Genomic DNA, 17,937 nt, shown 5'->3' with positions numbered 1-17,937 from the left:
CTGGGACTCACCGATCGTGGGGCCAAAAGCGCTGCTCAAGCGAGGAGAGATCCTGTGTTGGATGGCATAATTCTTCCATCCCTCTGCTCATCTCTTTGAACGGTGTAAAAGCGCAAGCAGCTCAGCTGGTAGGAGGATGCAACACCCCTGATGGCATCTCCCGCATCCTCCAAGCATGGCTGGGATGGTGCAGCATGCTGATAGACCAGCAATTTAAAATAATTACTGATTCTGCCTCGCAGCCTCCTCCTGCCATCTCGATGGAGCGCCTGTGCAGAGCAGAGTCTGTTCTGCAAACTCCTTGTACAGCTTTGTGTTCAGTTATTTATGAACCTTATTGCTCCCTACAACTGCCTAAAAGGAGGTTGCAGAGAGGTGGGTGTTGGTCTTTTCTCCCAAGTGACGGGCGATAGGACAAGAGGGAATGGCTTCAAGCTGCACCAGGGGAAAGCTTAGATTGGACGTTAGGAAAAATTTATTTGCAGAAAGGGGTATCAAGCACTGGCAGCGGTGATGGGGTCCCCGTCCCTGGAGGAGTTCAAAAGGTGGGTGGGTGAGGTGCTCGGGGACATGGTTTAATAGTGGACAGGTGCGGTTGGAGCTGATGATTTCTAAAGTCTTTTTCAACCTAGTGATTCTATGAACCCATAAGCAAATGGGACACAGACAAAGGAAGGGTTTGGCATCTGTCGAAGTTGGCTGGAGCTTCTCCTGCGCTTGGAAATGAGGCTGAGGAGCACAAACTGGTCCAGTTTGGGGATTTCTTCCACTCAGCATTATAGCAAACACTGTGATATTTCACTCACGATGCATTGGTCGTAAATGCTTCTGTTACCATTTGTGCATCCAAATGGTTTTCCCTACTCAAATGTTCAGAATTCCTGCTCTCGAAGCCCTCCTCTCTGCTATCAACATCCTTCCGTGGGTTCAGCCACTCATTTAAACATTCTTGTTGTCCCAACATCGAGCTAGGCTTTGAGATTTGTTGGATCCTCGGAGACAGCTTAGCAAGCTGTGTTACAGATGGGGAAACTGAGGCACGGGATGGAACACCATGTTCCTTGGGCCCCACAGTGGCCTTGCTGGCACAAGTGACACTTGAACCTGAGGACTCTGACTTTGAGCCCACAAACGGGGCTTCTCTGCAACCACAGAGGGGGGATTTGGGGGTGGTTGAGATAGAGACCTTGCTCTGTTGTGCTGACGCCTGGGTTAGAAGGTGGTGCCACTTCCCAGAGACGAGTAGGGCCAACCCATGCCATGCGAGGAGAAGAATCTCTCCATTCCAAGAGCACAGAGCAGGTGGGTTCCCTTGGCTCTGTACTGTAAGAAGGGGAGCCCAGAGCAGCATAGAGGGTGGTGAAAGCTACCGAAGACACGATCAAACCCCAAAACACAAGAAGCAACTGCCCTCAGTGCCTTCCCTTCCCTTTGCTGCACCAAGATTCTCACTGGAGAGAAGAAGACAAAATATGAGGAGAAAATACCACTACAGTTGTTCCCAGGGATGGAGCAAACAAACCTTTCCTCTGGCAAAGAGGAGCCAATGCTGTCCTGGGGGAGTCCATCCCCATTCCCTGCAGGAGATCCTAATGGGGGACATCTCTGGGGACATGAGTCTTGTAACCTGGCAGACAACGTGCTACCAGCACCATCCCTGCCTCTTTGCTTCTCTCTCTTCCAAGAGGAATTGCTAGCTCTTGGAATTTCTATTCCTAGAAATACCCACTGGGTGCCCAGGAGGTTTCCCAAGGGCAGGTTTATACCCCAGTGCCACCCATTCCCAATTACCTGCATGGACACAGCTGATATCCAGGTTGGTGGAACAATGGGGAATGTGGAGCTTGACCCTGATTCCAGCACGTTCCCCTCTGCCTGTGTTACTGCTGGAGCTTTTTTGGAGCAAATCCCATGGAGCATCCTTGTACACACTGCACCATGTGTCCATCCTTGCTGATGCCCATCATCAAGACCTACCAGCTCCTTCCAGGTTTTTCCCATCCAACAGCCTCTACAAATCAGCTGATGGTGGAACACAAACTTATTTTTCCATGCTTCAGGCTGTTTCTTTCCTTTATCACAGAAGGTTTAGACATACAAAAAAAGAAATACCCAGCCTGCCAAAAATATAATGCTTATGTTTTTCATCCCCATCCTCCACAGAACAGATATCAAAATAACTCCTCAATAATATACATATTTATTTTCTCTTAATTAGTGCCGATATTTACAAAAATCGTGATACTCTGTGAAGAATAAATTATATACACTCATGATAAACCACGGCAAATGCTCATTTGGAATATGTATGTACACAGATATGTATACTTATATACAACGGTTAGCCTTATTGACTTGGGTGCCTCTCAGCCCCTTATCCACCCGACACCCAGGACACCACTCCGGAGTCAATAAGAAGAGTAACATCTATACACACTGTGCAATTCAGATACAGCTGGTGTCTAAATTTTTGTCTAGCGAACGCATGGTTAAATGACTTGAAATTCCCACGAGTCCTTCTTTAACAGTTTATAGGCCTCTCTCCATTCCTGGTCCCATTTCTCCCGTAACCATGGAAACAAAAGGTTCAGCTCCAGCATCCTTAGGATGAGTCCTTCTTGGATTTCCTTTTCCTATCGATTCACTTAAATTAGGCACCACACGCAGGGTTGATCCAATACCCAATTTTTCCCCTTGTGCTTCGGCGTCTGACATTGGAGGACAAGAGCATAGGATCAAGCAACGAGGGAGCAAGTGCAAACAGATAATTACAGTCTTCCAGGAAGCAGAAGAGTTGAATAAACAAACAAACCAACCAAAAACAAGATCCAAAAGACCAGCCCGAGCTCAGGACCGCCAGGCAGGGCTGGGAGGAGATGCAGTCCCCATGGGGGTTTAAACACATACGTGGACCTTGCGATGAGACCAAGGTTATGTGATGTCCCGCGGTTCCTATGAGCCAAATTGTCACACACACACTCTCCCCTACAGCTAAGAAACATGGATACAGAACTTATCTGTCATCACATACAACTGGGCTGGGGGTAAATCAAATCTGTGTGTAAATCAGTGCTGTGCTCTCAGGGCTGGTCCTTTTCCAGCGTGATGGGATGCAGCAGGATCACAGCACCCATTTCTGAGAAGAGGGGTTAAAATCTGGGCAGTCAAATGCAGGATCATCATGGGAAGACCAAGGTCGTGGGTGATTGTTCACATGGGGAGGGGGAGGGCATTGCTTTGGCAGGAGGCAGGATGGTGGCTGGCGCATGGATGGGACTTCACCCACCCTTCAGACTCCTATGGGAGGGACTGAGGGATGCACTGGACATGAAGGAGGTTTAATGCTGCCAAAGGGGGAGAGGAGGGAGCCACAGCCTTTTTTTTGGGTGCAAAAGATGAAATAAATTTTGGGTCAACTCCTCCTCTCCTCGCCCCTCAAACCCCTTTAGTCTTAGCATCGTTGCTGACCGGCTCCCACCGACAAAAGAAACCTGTGGGATCCCCCTGTGGATGCACACCCTGAGAGAAAACACACTGCAGGTCTAAAACAGGTCGGTGCTTCTTGCCATCACCCTGGGACCCAAAGCCAGCATGGTTCCGAGGACATAAAATCCACCTATCACAGAAAAAGACACCTGAATACCCCCACCCAGTGCTGCACAGCACTTGCGTGGCAACCAAATCCCTTCAACTTCTACTTGGCTTCGCCTACACAGTCACAGAAACAGTCGTGATAGGGCCAAGTCATTGATTAGGGATCCAGACCTGAGAGGTTACAAAGCTGTGGGTTTGCAGAGGAGTGCATGGAGCTGGATGCCACCAGCCCCTCAGGGTACACCCACTTCCAAGGCCAGATCCAGATCTCCTCCTTCACTTGGACCCATCCCCAAGTGGATTGCAAACGCTGGAAAAGCTACAAGACTTTGGCAGCGATTTCAAGGGCTGACCCAGGAATTATCTGATAACAAAGCAAGGCCCTTCCTGAAATACCTCCTCCTCTGTCTTTTTCTCTCCTTCTGTGTATTTATGCACAAATATGCCCATATTTATACACCCACGTGCTACATTCTCATAACACCAACCTAGAGATCGTTTTCTTCATATAGCTCAGTATTCAAATATGTAGGACTTTGACACAAACCATCGCTGAAGAGATAACTGTTCCTGATAAAACACATCTCTCCACACAGGTAACTTTTTCCCATCTGCCCTCATCACTCCGTAGTGTCCAGCCTCACCCCTATTGCCATCAGCAGAGCTTTTGGAAGATATTAAAGGGCTGATGGGTTGCATGTAGGCTTGGGCATGTGGTTGGGTGTTAGAAGACAACTTATGCTGTAATCATCACTTTCCATCTCTTCAAAACCACAACACAGAGGATAAAACTAAAATACAGGTGCTGCCTCCCTTGGATGCCAACCCTGGAGCACCTCCACAGACCAAAGAGCTTCTGTCCTCCATCCCACCCCTGGAGAGAGGCAAACAGCTCCGCAGGAGGAGGAAAGGAACCAAGAACACGTACATTAGGTGGCCCGATGCAATCTAACATGGATGGTGGGATTCTAACCCTCCCTAGTCCCCGATGTAACATCCTCAGTCTGAGCCACTTTGCAGCTCATTTTTTGCACCCTTTCAGTGCGAAGGGGAGTTTTAGATGCTCAGCATCTCTGCAGACACAGGACCAGAGTTTCTCCAACCAAACTCCACAAGAAAAAAAAAGAAAAATCACAGTCTCCTCCTGAAAACTGGTTCAAGATCACATCAGTGAGTCAGAAGCAAAGCTAGAAATAGCACTAGAGCTCTGACCTGCAGGCACAAATCCCATTAAAACTATAAGGGAACCATTTCTCTGCGTGGGGAAGAAAACTGGACCCTTCTACCTCACGCAGCCTGAGGGATCACTTCCAGCCACGGCCCCCACAGACCTTGTTTTGCCCTGAATGAGAATCCAAGTGCTTATCTGGTGCTTTTCTTATTTTCCAAGCATGGTGCCAGGAGCAGCAGAGACGCTTTCCCACCAAGGGTGGTTTTCCCCAGGAACATCTGCCTGGGTCAACTGAAGAGGTGCAGGATTCGTCCTAAGGAAGGGGCTGATCTTGGTGGCCCCTTCTGTGATGACAGATGTCAGCACACATTGGTGATGACATGAGGAGTGTGCCCTCTTGCTCTGTGGCTGCCATCCATCCCCGTGATGCGGCTCTGGGCCTCCCAAGGCAATCGCCCAGCTTGGTGAGCGGGCTTGGATGTGCCTCATCCTGCTCACAGACCTGCTCTCCCCTCCTGCTCAGCCTCTGAAAGCCCACGGGGATACCTTACCAAAAACAACAGCTCCCCAAAAAATACACAGTCTTCCTCCTTACCAAGCTACAACGGTTCTCACACTCCAAAGAGGCACCCAATACTTTGCCAAATGCTCCCCCCAAGTCATCCAAAGCCCGTAGGCATGAAACACCCGGGGCGCTTTGCAGAGCCTCTTTGAATGCCAGCATCTTCCCCTAAAACCTGCAGCAACTTCCCTTTAGTCTCAGTGCTTTTCCACACACCAGGGATGGGATCACCGAGTGCTGGTGGCACCCACGGGTGGGCGGGCAGCATCCTGGCACATCAGGCAGCTCCCTCGTGCAAGCTGACATGCCCAGGAACCCACCACGAGCCAGATCAATGGAAGCTGGCCAACCACCCTGGGAATCACGCCCGAGCTGGTGGCTCATGTCAGCCCCATCCCATTCAACAGGATGAGTTTCAGAAGGAGACATTTATTGCTTTCAGTTGCATTGCTTCTTTTTGTGTGTGTTTAAGATGTTAACAGGGGCACCCATTTCAGAGCTGCAGCGGCAGAGGGCTGCTGATATAATGATATGTAATTAAACACAGACCAGGGTCCTATGCTGCTCGGTGCTGGATGCTTTTGGAACCCAACACACCTGTGCTGCTGGTCCTCTGCACCAAGCAGAAGCCAGAACTCTCATGGTCTAACCATGGACACTTGGTATTAATTACACCCAGGCCTGGATCAATCAATCATAAAGTAAAAATCGAGAGTGATTCCACCTGGACAAGTGGAGCCACATCAGCACAAGAGATGGATCTGGCCTTAAAGCAGCATTTTGAACCATTGCTGTAGAATATGCTACCACCATTTATTTTATTGTTATTAGTGTGAGTTTCCTTTCTGAGCTCTGGAAGGGTTTGCTTGACCTCCCTTGCACGCTCTGCAATGGGATTCCCTCCTCATGCCCATGTTTCACCGCAGTGGTACGGCACGGACAGTGCCCCAGTTCAGCCCAAATTCACCCTAAATTCAACAGGCTGATGGACCCCATCCTGCACCCCAGGGAGGTTTTGCTCAGCCATGACCTCAGAAGAGGTTTGCACCCCTCTCCTGTAATCTGGCAGAGGAACAGGACGCCTGTCCCCAGGGATTGTCAGAAATGAGAGGAAGACACAAGGAAATCCAGAAAGGGGTGAGGAAAGCAAATGAGATTCCCCCTGGACTGACAGTTCCCACCAGATAACACCAGGGATGAAGATGTAGAGACAACTTCTCTGCATCTTCAACTCGCCTCACCCTGGAAGAAGGCAAAGCAAAGGCTCAGAGGTGCCAGCTCAAATCCAGCCCACCCTCAGCATACGCCCTCTCCACTCTAAAGGAACAAACCACCAACTCATGGTTGAAAAGGAGTTTTGCAGCCTGAAACACACTCTGGTGACCCTGTAGGGCAGGTCATCCTGCTCCAGATCATGTCCCACTGCCCCAGCACCCCTGAGCCAGGAAGCCCCTGACGCCCCAAACGCTCACATCTGCTGAGAATTCAACCCTGTGCTCACTCTCTAAATATCTATATACACACACACATAATTATATGGGAAATGGCTGAAAACTGCTGAACAAACAAGCCAGGAGAGCCAATACTTGCTATTCCACCTGCTCCTCGTGCCCTCTCTGATTTGCGGTGGTTTCTGTTCATGACACTAAGATTAATGACTAATTACTTGCCCCATAATGAGTGCAGGTGTTTAACTTTCAGCTCACCTTCCCTCACTTGCATTAGTCGGCTCTCATGTCTGGATGCTCGGACACTCAGGCTTTTTCTTGTTATCTATCAAACTGCGGTCAGCACATCCTTCTCCATCCAGTTTTTAAATATAATGGAGATTTTTGGAACTCCCAGGAATCTCCTTCGAGCCACCGGAGAATCTATAAACACTATAAACATGAATATTGTATAGTCTACTAAGAAAATATATATTTGTGTGTGTATTAAATATTCAGATTCATGCAACAAAGATCCATGCAACTGTACTGTATTACTGGTTAAATTTCACTGCAGTATAAATATATTGTAGGCCACAGCATAGTTGCTCCAGTTTTATATATGGATATAAAAAAAGATGCTTTTTCCAACTCATTTTCAGTGTGTCAGTGGAGATGTCTTTGGTGATCCTGGAAATATGGGTGATGGAAGTGTCATTTTAATAAATAAATAAAAATCCAAGCTCTTGATTTATTTACTCATCTCTCCCGATGCCTAGCATGGAAAATTTAAGACTTAATAAATAATGTGCTGTCATACTAATTATCCCTCCCCTGGGCCTCACACTGGCATACTGCAGTGGCTGAAACTATTGCAGCATGCAGCATTTTCAGTTATGAAACATGAGCCTGGGCGATGCGTTCGCACTTGGCATTCCTGGGACGGAAACCCGAGCCTTCAAGCTATTTGGACACGGGACTGCATCTTCCCTTCATTAAGCTCTACCTGACCTTTCCCAGTCGTTCCCCATGGCTGGAAGCTGGCTGCTCCCCAGGTCCACACCGGCAGGGACCGATGTTTGTGGTCCCCCAGGACGGCCCGGAGCTGCCCCCCTGCATCCCCATCCCATTGCTGGAAATGCTCAACTGCTCCGTATCTTTGGAAACCCAAAAGCCTGGGATGGGAGAAGGGAAACAAAATGGTTTGTTGGGTTGTTTTTGTTCTGTTTTGTTTTGTTTTTCACACGAACGCTTATTCAGTGTGGAAATCAAAGGTTAAAAGTCACTTACACAGCTATTGCTTCCCATGCAGAACCAAATATACACCGTAGAAAATACTGTATTAACTACAATGCAGAGCAGCACTCAATATCTGCAATTGTTCCACTTCAGCTTTAAATACATGGCTAGATTTTAGCGACTAGACATCGGTTAGCATTTTGGTGATATTCACATAGTTTGTGTTAGCTAGGGTGCAATTGGCTGTCTTCAAGTTCTCCTCCCTAAAATCCTCATTGCTATTGTTTACGCCTTCCTGAATCTCCATATAATCAGACTTACTAATAGTAGAGGCACTTCTGCTTTTCTTTAGGTCAGGGGAAGAGGGAATCTTTGGGCAGCTGGTTACTTGCAAATATTGAGCCTGCTCCTCTCCCTCTGTCTCCCGGTGGTAGAAGTAATTGAAGTTAGACACTATGACGGGCACGGGTAAGGCAATCGTTAATACGCCAGCGATGGCGCACAAGGAACCCACTATTTTCCCCCCGATGGTGGTGGGGACCATGTCTCCGTAGCCAACAGTCGTCATGGAAACCACAGCCCACCAGAAGGCATCGGGGATGCTTGGGAACTGGGACTCGCTCTCGTCGGCCTCGGCAAAGTAGACAGCGCTGGAGAAGAGGATGACGCCAATGAAGAGGAAAAATATCAAGAGGCCCAGCTCCCGCATGCTGGCCTTGAGAGTCTGCCCCAGGATCTGCAGCCCCTTGGAGTGCCGGGAGAGTTTGAAGATCCTGAAGACCCGCACCAAGCGGATGACTCGAAGGATGGCCAAGGACATGGCTTGCTGGCCTTGCTGACCATCCTCTGGCTTCTCGGCCAGCTCCGTCCCTAAGGTGATGAAATAGGGAATGATGGCTACGATGTCTATAATGTTCATGATGTTGGTAAAAAACCCAGCCTTGCTGGGGCAAGCGAAAAACCTCACCAAGAACTCGAAGGAGAACCAGATGATGCAAAGTGTCTCCACGATGAAGAAGGGGTCTGTGAAAGAGGTGGACTGCTGGTACCCCATGCTGCTGTTGGAGTAGGGGGGATGGCTCAGCCCGCTGCCGTGCATGTCTTCGTTCTCATCCCGAAAAATGGGCAAAGTTTCCAGGCAAAAGCTGACGATGGAGATTAAAATCACCATAACGGAGACAATAGCTATAATCCTGGCAGGGCCTGAGCTCTCGGGGTACTCAAAGAGCAACCACACTTGTCTCTGAAACTCGTTCTCAGGCAACGGTCTTTCCTCCTCTTTGATGTAGCCTTCATCCTCCCGAAACATTTCCATTGCTTCTTCCCCCAGTTCATAAAAACGAATCTCTTCTGAGAAGATATCTAAGGGCACGTTAACTGGCCTCCGCAACCTCCCACCAGACTGGTAATAGTACAAAATCGCATCGAAGCTGGGTCTGTTCCGGTCAAAGAAATACTCATTCCGGAGTGGGTCGAAATATCTCATTCTCTTTTTAGGATCCCCCAGTAAGGTCTCTGGAAACTGGGCTAACGTCTTGAGCTGTGTCTCAAAGCGCAGACCTGAAATATTAATGACCACCCTCTCGCAGCATTCATGGTCGGTCTCAGGGTTATACGTGTCCTGCGGGTGACCGGGAAGAGCTGCAGCTTCGTCTGCAGGATCTCCAGTAGCAACTGTCATATTGGGGTTTAAAAGAAATCCTTATGCTAAACTCTTTCCAGTGCCCAGTGATGGGATCGGATTCAGGGCAGGGCTACTATCCTGCAGAAGGACAGGTACGTAGGTTTGGAAGTGTCTCATGAAAAGGCGAAGGGATGAGATAAAGGGAAAAAAAAAAAGAAAAAAAGAAAAAAAGAGAAAATAAAAAAAAAAAAGGAAAGAAAATCACCCCTGCTGAGAAAGAGAGAGATGAAATAAAGTTGGGGGAGGAGACCACCTCTCTTCACTAGCACATACCCTTCCTCGGGAGGGTTAATTTGCCTTTTTTTTGGGACAGAGTTCAAAAACTCCCACCTAAACCCCTTCGGTGGAAGAGAGAAATCACCTGAGGAACCATCACCTGCCCAAAATCAATGTGGAAAAAACCAGCATTGGCAAACCAGAACTTTTGTTTTCAGCTAAAAATAAAAATTCCAAATAAAAAGAGGGGGAAGGGAAGAGAAAGGAAGGAAGAAAAATAACCCTGTTCAGCCCCAAAGTGGCGAGGGGTCCCCGCGGGCTGCCAGGGAGAGGCAGATCAGGCTCAGCTCATTTCCAGGCATGCAGCTAAGGGTTAATATTTAACCGTGCAATCTCAGGCAATCGACCCTCTAGGAAAGCTCTAAGTCCGGGTTTGACACCTTCCCCGTCCTCTTGCCCTGGCCAGAAAGCAGCGAGGCGACATGCTGCCCTCCCTGCCTGCAGCCAACCGGGCGAGATTGGCCACTGCCTCCGGGTGCAGCCACCGCTGGAAGCTGCCCCGCGGACCACTGCAGTCCCCCTCCTCGACCGCTGGTGTCCCGGCTCCTGTCATTCTCTGCAAACCACCATGGCACACAGAAAACAAATCACATTACCTGGAGAAGCCAAATCTTAGTGTCTCTTAGTAACACCGATTATCTGACCCTGGGGAAATCCTAGAGAGAAATACAGGCTTCCAAGATCCCCATAATTTCCTCTCTCTTCAAAGTTAAAAATAATGGTGAGTCATCGTAGAAAAAGGAGAAAGGGACATAAAAGGGATAGATTCCCAGATGGTGGAAGTCAGGTCTTGTAATGGTTTGGACTGGAGAGAGAGAGAAAGAGAGACAGAGAGACAGAGAGACAGAGTCTTCTCGGTAGCTGTTGCAGATCTGCACTTCAGGGCAGATGAGCGTCTGTCTGATGCCTCCGGTACGACGGTGAAAAGATGCTAAGCTCAGCAAAACCCGACGTCCCCAGTGTCCTCGGGAGGTGTGTCATCGCCTGGAAAAAACACCAAGAAGGTAGCAAGTTGCTGAGGGTTTGAAAGGAGCATCTGCAAAGCCTCGGCTCCTCCAGGCACCCCCTTTTTCCTCCCTACGAGCTTGTTTGCCCGCTGCCTGGCCAACCTGCACTGCAACACGAGAGGAGGGCGAGAGCGCGCTAGCGGCAAGGCGGAAAAAACCATCTCTCCATCTCCCTCCGCTCGCGCTCAATGCCACGGCATGCGGTGAGGCCAGGCTGCCGGGGGGAGCTGGTGCCGGGCGAAGGGAAGAGGGGGGAACGAGGCGTCCCCCCCCTGGACGCTGAGGCTCTGCAAAGCTGCGGTGGGTTCCACCACCGCTGAGCATCCAGGAGTCGGCGGTACCCGCTGGATGCAGCGCCCACGCCGTCGCGTTCTTGGGTGGTTCGAGAGGCTCTGGTTTCATCCGCGAGATTGAGCCCCCCTGGTGTCCCTGTCTGCCCCTCCCAAAGGCCACCTGCCACCCCAGGTGGCTCTGAGGAGCCCCGAGCATCCAGGAGCCCTGAACATTGCCAGCCTGACTATGAAACCCATGCCACCTGCATCTGCTCTCCCCATCCTCTGAAAAGCCACCCCCCCGTCACCCAACCCACCCCCCACCGTGGGAATTCGACTCCGGTGGGCAAAATTTCTCATGGGGATGTGGAGACTCTGGTCCACAGTCCTTGACGGTCATCAGCATTTCTGCTCCTAACAAGCAGTCCTTTAGGTCACCCCACACGGCCTCATACCATGAAGATGCTCAACCCAGAGAGGTCCAACCAACCTCTCATTTTTTTTTCATTTATTTTATTTCCCTCCCAAAGGAAAAAAAACCACAAAAAACCCCTCTAACCTCCCTTCTTCAGCTCCAACTCGACTTGTCTACTTTGAGCCAGGATTACAGAACTGGGCAGGGGAGGCAGGTAGAAAATAACCCCACGGTCCGAATCTCCTCGGCAAAGATTTCAGCCGTCTCCAGGCTGTTTATGCCTGTAGGTTCCTCTCCTCATTATCCGAGGTGCAGATATTGCTGCAGATCCTGCTTTTCTTGGAAATTTCCCCTTTCTGTGCAACCCTCCTCTCCCTTCTCCTTATGCACTAGAAAAAATAGTACAACCCTGTCAAGGCTTGCAGCATTCAACTGCTTCGCTTAACCCTTTTCTGCCAGGCCCAGAGCAGGGGAGGTTGCATTTGTCCCAGATTTTCTTCTTTTCCTGCATTTTTTTCCCACCGTTTTCCTCCCCAGTAACTCACTGAGAAGTCTCCCTGGATTTGCCCTTTCCTGGCTCTGCGGAGTATTGTGCTAAAACACCACCAACACCATCTTTCTGCTGCAAAATAAAAGCATCCCTAACAGCCACAAACCCCCCCTTTCACAAAAAATCAACCAATCTTGATTTTTTTTTTCCTAAATACAGTCTTTCTCCTGCCTATAAACTCTCTCCTCCCCTTTCTCCCTTCCCCAAACACCTCAGGTTTGCCCAACAGTGCAGAGATTTACTTCTTTTTTTTCTTCTTTTAACATGTAGGTTTTTATTTGATATAAACTCCAGGCTTCTTCCATCGAGTCCAAACCCAAACGGTGATGCTCGGTGCTTATCAGAGATGGTTAGGGCATCATCTGAGTTGACATCACACATCCCAAAATTCAGTTTCTCCTACTTTCTCCCCATTGCATGTTTTCCTGTCAAACACTTCACCCCCCCACCCCCATCCCCGCCAAGCATTTTTGGGGTTAATTCATGCAAATTTGGGGGATGGGGCATGGCGGAGGTGAAGATTTGCCCAAAGACCCTCAGTTTTTTCCCTGCCCACGCAGACCACTGTGCCTCTGTTTAGGAGGGGAGTGATTTGGGGGAGAATGCCAAGGTCATATTTGCAACCAAAATACGAACTCCTTCTGTTCGCACAGTTTGTGGTTGGGCTGTTTTTAAGCAGGGCAGTGGTGGTGGGGGGGAAAAAAGGGTGAGGATGCAAGAAGGGGGAGAAAGAGGAAAAGGCACCAACTTACAATTGGCTCTGCAGTCAGGCATGCGGTGAATGCACAAGCAGCTGCTCGGCTCTGCACCGCTGCCGGCGCTCCTCACCTACGGCCCCCAAACTCGGACCCTGGGATGCAACCTCTGAAGCAGAGCTTCTCCATGAATATTCATAAGATTAATATGAACATCTTTCCTCCCCCCCCCCCGCCCTCCGTCTCCCTCCTCCCAAGCAAGAGACCTAGATTTCAACCACTGGGAAATAATCATGTCCCTGGATACGTGATGCTGCTTTACCATGTGGCTCCAATCCATACCATATTCTTGGTAATAGAATAGATCTGCTCAGGAAGATCCGGAGGATGGAGAAGCACCAGCTCTGTGCAGGTTTGGGGAAGGAGAAGGGGCAGGATCAGACTCGCAGGGACCACACTCTCCTGCTTTTGGCTGGGATGGGGACGTAAAAAGCAATAATTGTCTATCGCTTTGCATTTACACACCTCCCTTCCCACAGAGGCATCACTCAGCCTCAAAGAAGGGAGACAGCCCAGTTCATACCAACCTGGCCTATAAGACCTACAGATCAACCCCTGCCTTAGGGCACATCTTCTTGGACCACTCTGCCATCACCCCACAGCCCCGAGGAGAGCATCGGGGCAGCAACTCATCCTGTGAGGCATCTGGCACTCAGCAAACACGAGCGCTGGGGGAGCTCTTGGAAATATTTCTGTTCTCAAACACAGCCATCAAATTTGCAAGGGGCTGCTGGTGCCGGAGGTGATTGCCCCAAGGACAACAGCCCAAGGTGGGAAAAGAGGGCATGAACCACCCTGGATACCCAAGGAAATCACTGCTATGCGTAACGTCCAGCCAGTCGGGGGGATGCAGGATAACGGCAGTGGTCCAAGTGGATGCATCACCCTTGTGCCCTGTGGCAGGGGTTGATCTGTAGGTCTCATAGGTTGGTTGGTATGAGCTTGTCCATCTTTCTTTGGGGCTGGGAGATGCCTTTATGTGAAGGGAGGTCTCTAAATGCAAAGAGATAGACAATTATTGCTTTTTACATCTCCAACCTGTCAGAAGGAGCAGTGGATGGCACAGAGCAGCACCAGGGAGTGCGGAGGGGGATGCTATTGCCCGCTGCTCCTTCCAACACCCTTCTTGATCTGGAAACAAAAATAAAATCCCCCCAACCCCAGCCAGGTCCCAGTACTAAAAATTAGTTTCTAACCCAACAGCAAAATCAGGAATCCTTTGCTCCCTACCACAAACAGCCCTGGCATGTGAGGATTTGTTCACTCCAAGCATGCAACTGAGGCTCTGCGTGAGGGGTTTTTAACATCATCTGCATCATTTTAGCCTTTTTGGAAGACAGATTTGCCATAGTAGGGGAGGCTGAATCCAGAAAATTATTTGCCTGAGGCCAATCCTTATGCAATATGCAGAAACTGAGACGAGGCAGCAAACAATTCCAGTGAAGCTGAATCTCTAACTTGTTCTTCCTGCTGCCGCCTTGCGAAGGTTTTGCAATGGCAGGAGGCTTTTTTAATATAAACAGCACCAGCTCCTTACGAAGAGCCAAAATCTAGCAAATCAGGGGGATTTCTCTGAATTGAGTGACGCTCTCCTGATTTACTATCCTAATTGTGGAGCTATTATTACAGTCTGCGTGTCTGCTCCCGCCTCCCTCAGCCAAGCTGACAGCTCCAGACGTAGCCCAGCCTTTCCGAGAATGAGACGAACTGATGCGCTGCACCCACTTTGCCTGTTTTACCGGGATTTAAACAGCTGATGCCTTCACAGCAAAGTTATAATTAGAAAATAAGTCCCTTCTGGAATATTTTTCTTCTCCAAACGGACTTTATGGTCATCCAGACTGGAAGCCTTTAACTCACCTGTGGTGTGGCCCTGGGAAAGTGGCTGGGTGTGAGGATGTCCCAGGGAGCAGGCGATACGGTGTCCAGGTGCCATCAGGAAGCAGATGAAGCTCCTCTTGCTTTACTGCCTTTATTCCCAAGGAAGTGCCCCCCAGGGCTGTTCAGACCTTGTATTCATGGGCTTGCAGCCAACCTGCATCCCCTAAAAAATAAGAATGTGCTTTCCTCCCCCCGCTTTTCCCCACAAAATCCTGCTGGTGGTAGGTTTGGAGGATGCTTCGGGATGTGGGGCTGCAGAGGCACGGATGAAACCCACAGGGCAGTGTGTCCTTAGGACTGGTCTCATCCAGAACAGTGAAACTCAAGCCCTAGAGTCACATTGCAAAGCACAATTAATGCCTGGCCCTGCGCCACACTGCCTGGACGGGCATCAACATTTCCCCATGCTGCCATCAACTGAGCTTCTCCCTCCAGAGAGGACAGACCCTGTCCTACAACCTCCAAGCATCCAGCACAGCCTCAGATGATGGCATCTCCCCATGATGTCACTCCTGGGGACCCACCAAAGCCAGCAGGACTTTGAGGGCTGGAACTCACACCAGCAGCCTTGCCAAGAGGTAGAGCTGAGATGGACCAAAGCTTGACCACGGTGCCAAGCAGAGCGGGCTTGTTTGGCGCCGGGCCACGGCTCTCCAAATGAATGGATTGACATAACTGGGGCCCGTGTCGTTTTAGGACCTGTGAATGCTGTAAGTGAGTTTCCCAGGGCTGTGAGTCACCCTCTGGGGAAGGCATTCACCTCCCACCACTGTCTACGTCAAAGGACCGAACTCCCAGTCCCCCAGCACCCACACCTCAATGTGTGATGGCAAGAGGAGGGGATGTCGAGAGATGTCGATGACCCCAAGGCGGTGACACGGCATCTAAAAATGTAGGCAGCTGGGGAACAAAGTCACACGGACCTGCAGAGCAGACTTTTTTCTTCCATAGCAGATGCTGCTGGTGAATCCAAAATAAGGTGGTGACCTAGGTCAGAAGGGCTCCTCCTGCCTGGGGACATGGGGAGAGGTTCAGGGGTTTGCCCAAGGTTATGGAGGAAAGGAGGAGCAGAGCAAAAAGCGATGCTGGGGTCTGAGGACCTGGGCAAGACTCCTGGTCTGTGAGAGGGTCTCCTGGTCCCTGGGAAGGCATATCCCGGCCAAAGGGAAAACAACGAACATCATCTGGCTGCAAAATTAAATACATTCTCCCTCTATATTTCTCCAAGCTGGTTTTCATTATAAAATATTTGATTATTTTAAAAATAGCTCCTTTGAGTACTGCTCTGAAGTCTCGTTTGGTTGAGATCGCTGAGTTGCAACATCTTGGCCTCCAAAGATGCTCCACCAGCCTGGGCAGCAAGTCTGCGGAAGAGCCAGGCATCGCCCATCGAAAGTAAAAGTCATTTAGCTCAACAAAAACACGGTTAAGGACTTCAGTTCTTGAGGGCTTTGGAGCTTGGCAAGATGATTGTGAATATTTCATGCTGGGCTGCTTCTCGCTCCAGGAGAGCTAATGGACCTGCTGCCGGGCTGGCGCTGGGTGAGCATCGCTGCTGAGTGGGTTCCTCCAGCTCTGGCGGCTCCAGCCGCTCCGGTTAAAAGGCTCTCAAAGCCTCTTTATTTCACTTGCACAAACCAAAAGGGCAGGACAAGCCAAATTAGTGAAAAGAAAAGAAATCAATAGCATCCTTCCAGCCAGGTGTGTGTGCTTTCCGCTCTGGAAAGAAAACCCACTGGCTCACAAGGCTGTGCATCACCCATGGATCAAGTCCCCCCGCACCCCGAAAGGGGTTTGGCCTTTATTTGAGGTGTCAGCTGAGCTCCTGAGTCCCCTTAGGCTGCTGTGAGCCACTGCCTCCACTCTGAGGAAACCCAATCATGTCCCTCCGTCCCTCCAGTACTCCTGCTCCAAAGGGACCAAGGAAGTAGACTTGCTTCGGGGCCCCAAAAGTGCCTTTTTCTGAGACACCAACCAAACACCTTCTTTGCCAAGCCAGGGCTGCTCGTGTGACCCCACAACAGAGGTGAGATGATGAACATCTCATTTTGTCTCTGGTGACTCATCTTCCCCAGGTCTGAACCAGCTCATGGCCATCTGCCCAACAGAGCATCCCTCTTCCTCCAGCTTCGGGGAGGTGATGCTCACCCGGAAGCAGAGAAACAAGGTCAAAAGTTGAAACCTTCTGTCTGTCGAGCTTAGGGAGGAGAAGACTAGCGGGAGATGAGAGAAATCTCCAGTGGAAATGGCCAGCATCTGTAGACAGGTCACCTTTGCCTTGGGGGAACAGTTAAGTGACCTCAGGCTCCCCTCTTCTCTGCCATGATGGAGCACAACTCCATTTAGCCGTCAGTCTCAGGACTGGTTCTCCATGTAAGTAGTGACCAGAGTGATAGCGTGTCCCATCACAGCAATATTAGGACAATCAGAGTCTATTTTTAGACCTTATGGATCTCAGTCCAAGTGTCTACTGGTGCTGGGTTGGGGCCAAGAGCTGCTGAAGGTCAGATCTGAGACATGGAATGGCGTGAGTTGTTCCCATTGTTCCAGGTGTTCATCCCACCCTGGGGAGATGGGGGACCGTAAACAAACTGGGAGGAAAAGTGGCTTGAGAGGATGATTTGCCTTTTGTTTTCCTCCTACACAGAGTTGCTGCAGGCAGGAGATGAAGCTGGTGTGGATGCTCGGCCTGGGGAGTGACTTCTCTGCAGCTTGGTGGCATGGGCACAACGGCACCTTGGGCACGGTGGCACTGTGGCAGCCTCAGCCAGGAGATGGCACTGCACGGCACGACACAAAGCACTGCTGAGCCCATAGCGTTGGGCCAAATCCTGGGCTGCACCAAGTGATGGGGCGCTCCTGCACCAAGTGATGGGGCGCGCCAGCCCCATGGCCTTGCCAGATTGTGAGCCATCCTGAATGACGGGCAATGCCAAACCATGGGCTGTGCCAGATTGTGAGCCACACCAAAGGATGAACTGTGCCAAACTGTGGGCCATACCAGGTCATGAGCTGTGCCAAACTGTAGACGGTGCCAGATGGGGAGCTGTGTCACAATGAGCCAGCCCGCTACGGCTTGGATTCTAACCTGGGCTGCCCTCATC

At 50.2% G+C, this 17,937-nt stretch overlaps 1 protein-coding gene across 4 annotated transcripts; it reads right to left on the bottom strand.

Annotated features, from left to right (window-relative positions):
* Positions 1–3,248: 3,248 nt before the first annotated feature.
* KCNA2 (potassium voltage-gated channel subfamily A member 2) lies at positions 3,249–13,096 on the bottom strand. Of its 4 annotated transcripts, none has more exons than XM_054087861.1 (3): positions 12,950–13,096; positions 10,550–10,937; positions 3,249–9,884 (listed from the first exon to the last, which is right to left on the bottom strand). In XM_054087861.1, the coding sequence occupies exon 3, from the start codon at positions 9,672–9,674 to the stop codon at positions 8,175–8,177; it is 1,500 nt and encodes a 499-aa protein (XP_053943836.1). In that variant the 5' UTR covers positions 9,675–9,884; positions 10,550–10,937; positions 12,950–13,096; the 3' UTR covers positions 3,249–8,174. The 4 variants fall into 4 exon arrangements, with proteins under 4 accessions (XP_053943836.1, XP_053943835.1, XP_053943838.1 ...); XM_054087860.1 differs by lacking the exon at positions 12,950–13,096 and adding an exon at positions 11,792–12,022; XM_054087863.1 differs by lacking the exon at positions 12,950–13,096 and adding an exon at positions 11,792–12,022 and having other exon boundaries at positions 3,249–9,755.
* Between the last annotated feature and the right edge of the window lie 4,841 nt (positions 13,097–17,937).

The sequence above is a fragment of the Cuculus canorus genome, chromosome 24 (assembly GCF_017976375.1).
Source record: "Cuculus canorus isolate bCucCan1 chromosome 24, bCucCan1.pri, whole genome shotgun sequence".
Classification (NCBI taxonomy): Eukaryota; Metazoa; Chordata; class Aves; order Cuculiformes; family Cuculidae; genus Cuculus; species Cuculus canorus.
This window is presented reverse-complemented; position numbering and strand designations above follow the sequence as displayed.

Bases quoted from the DNA above. Each gene is read 5' to 3' on its own strand.
- KCNA2 (XM_054087861.1), bottom strand. From the start codon at position 9,674: ATGACAGTTGCTACTGGAGATCCTGCAGACGAAGCTGCAGCTCTTCCC.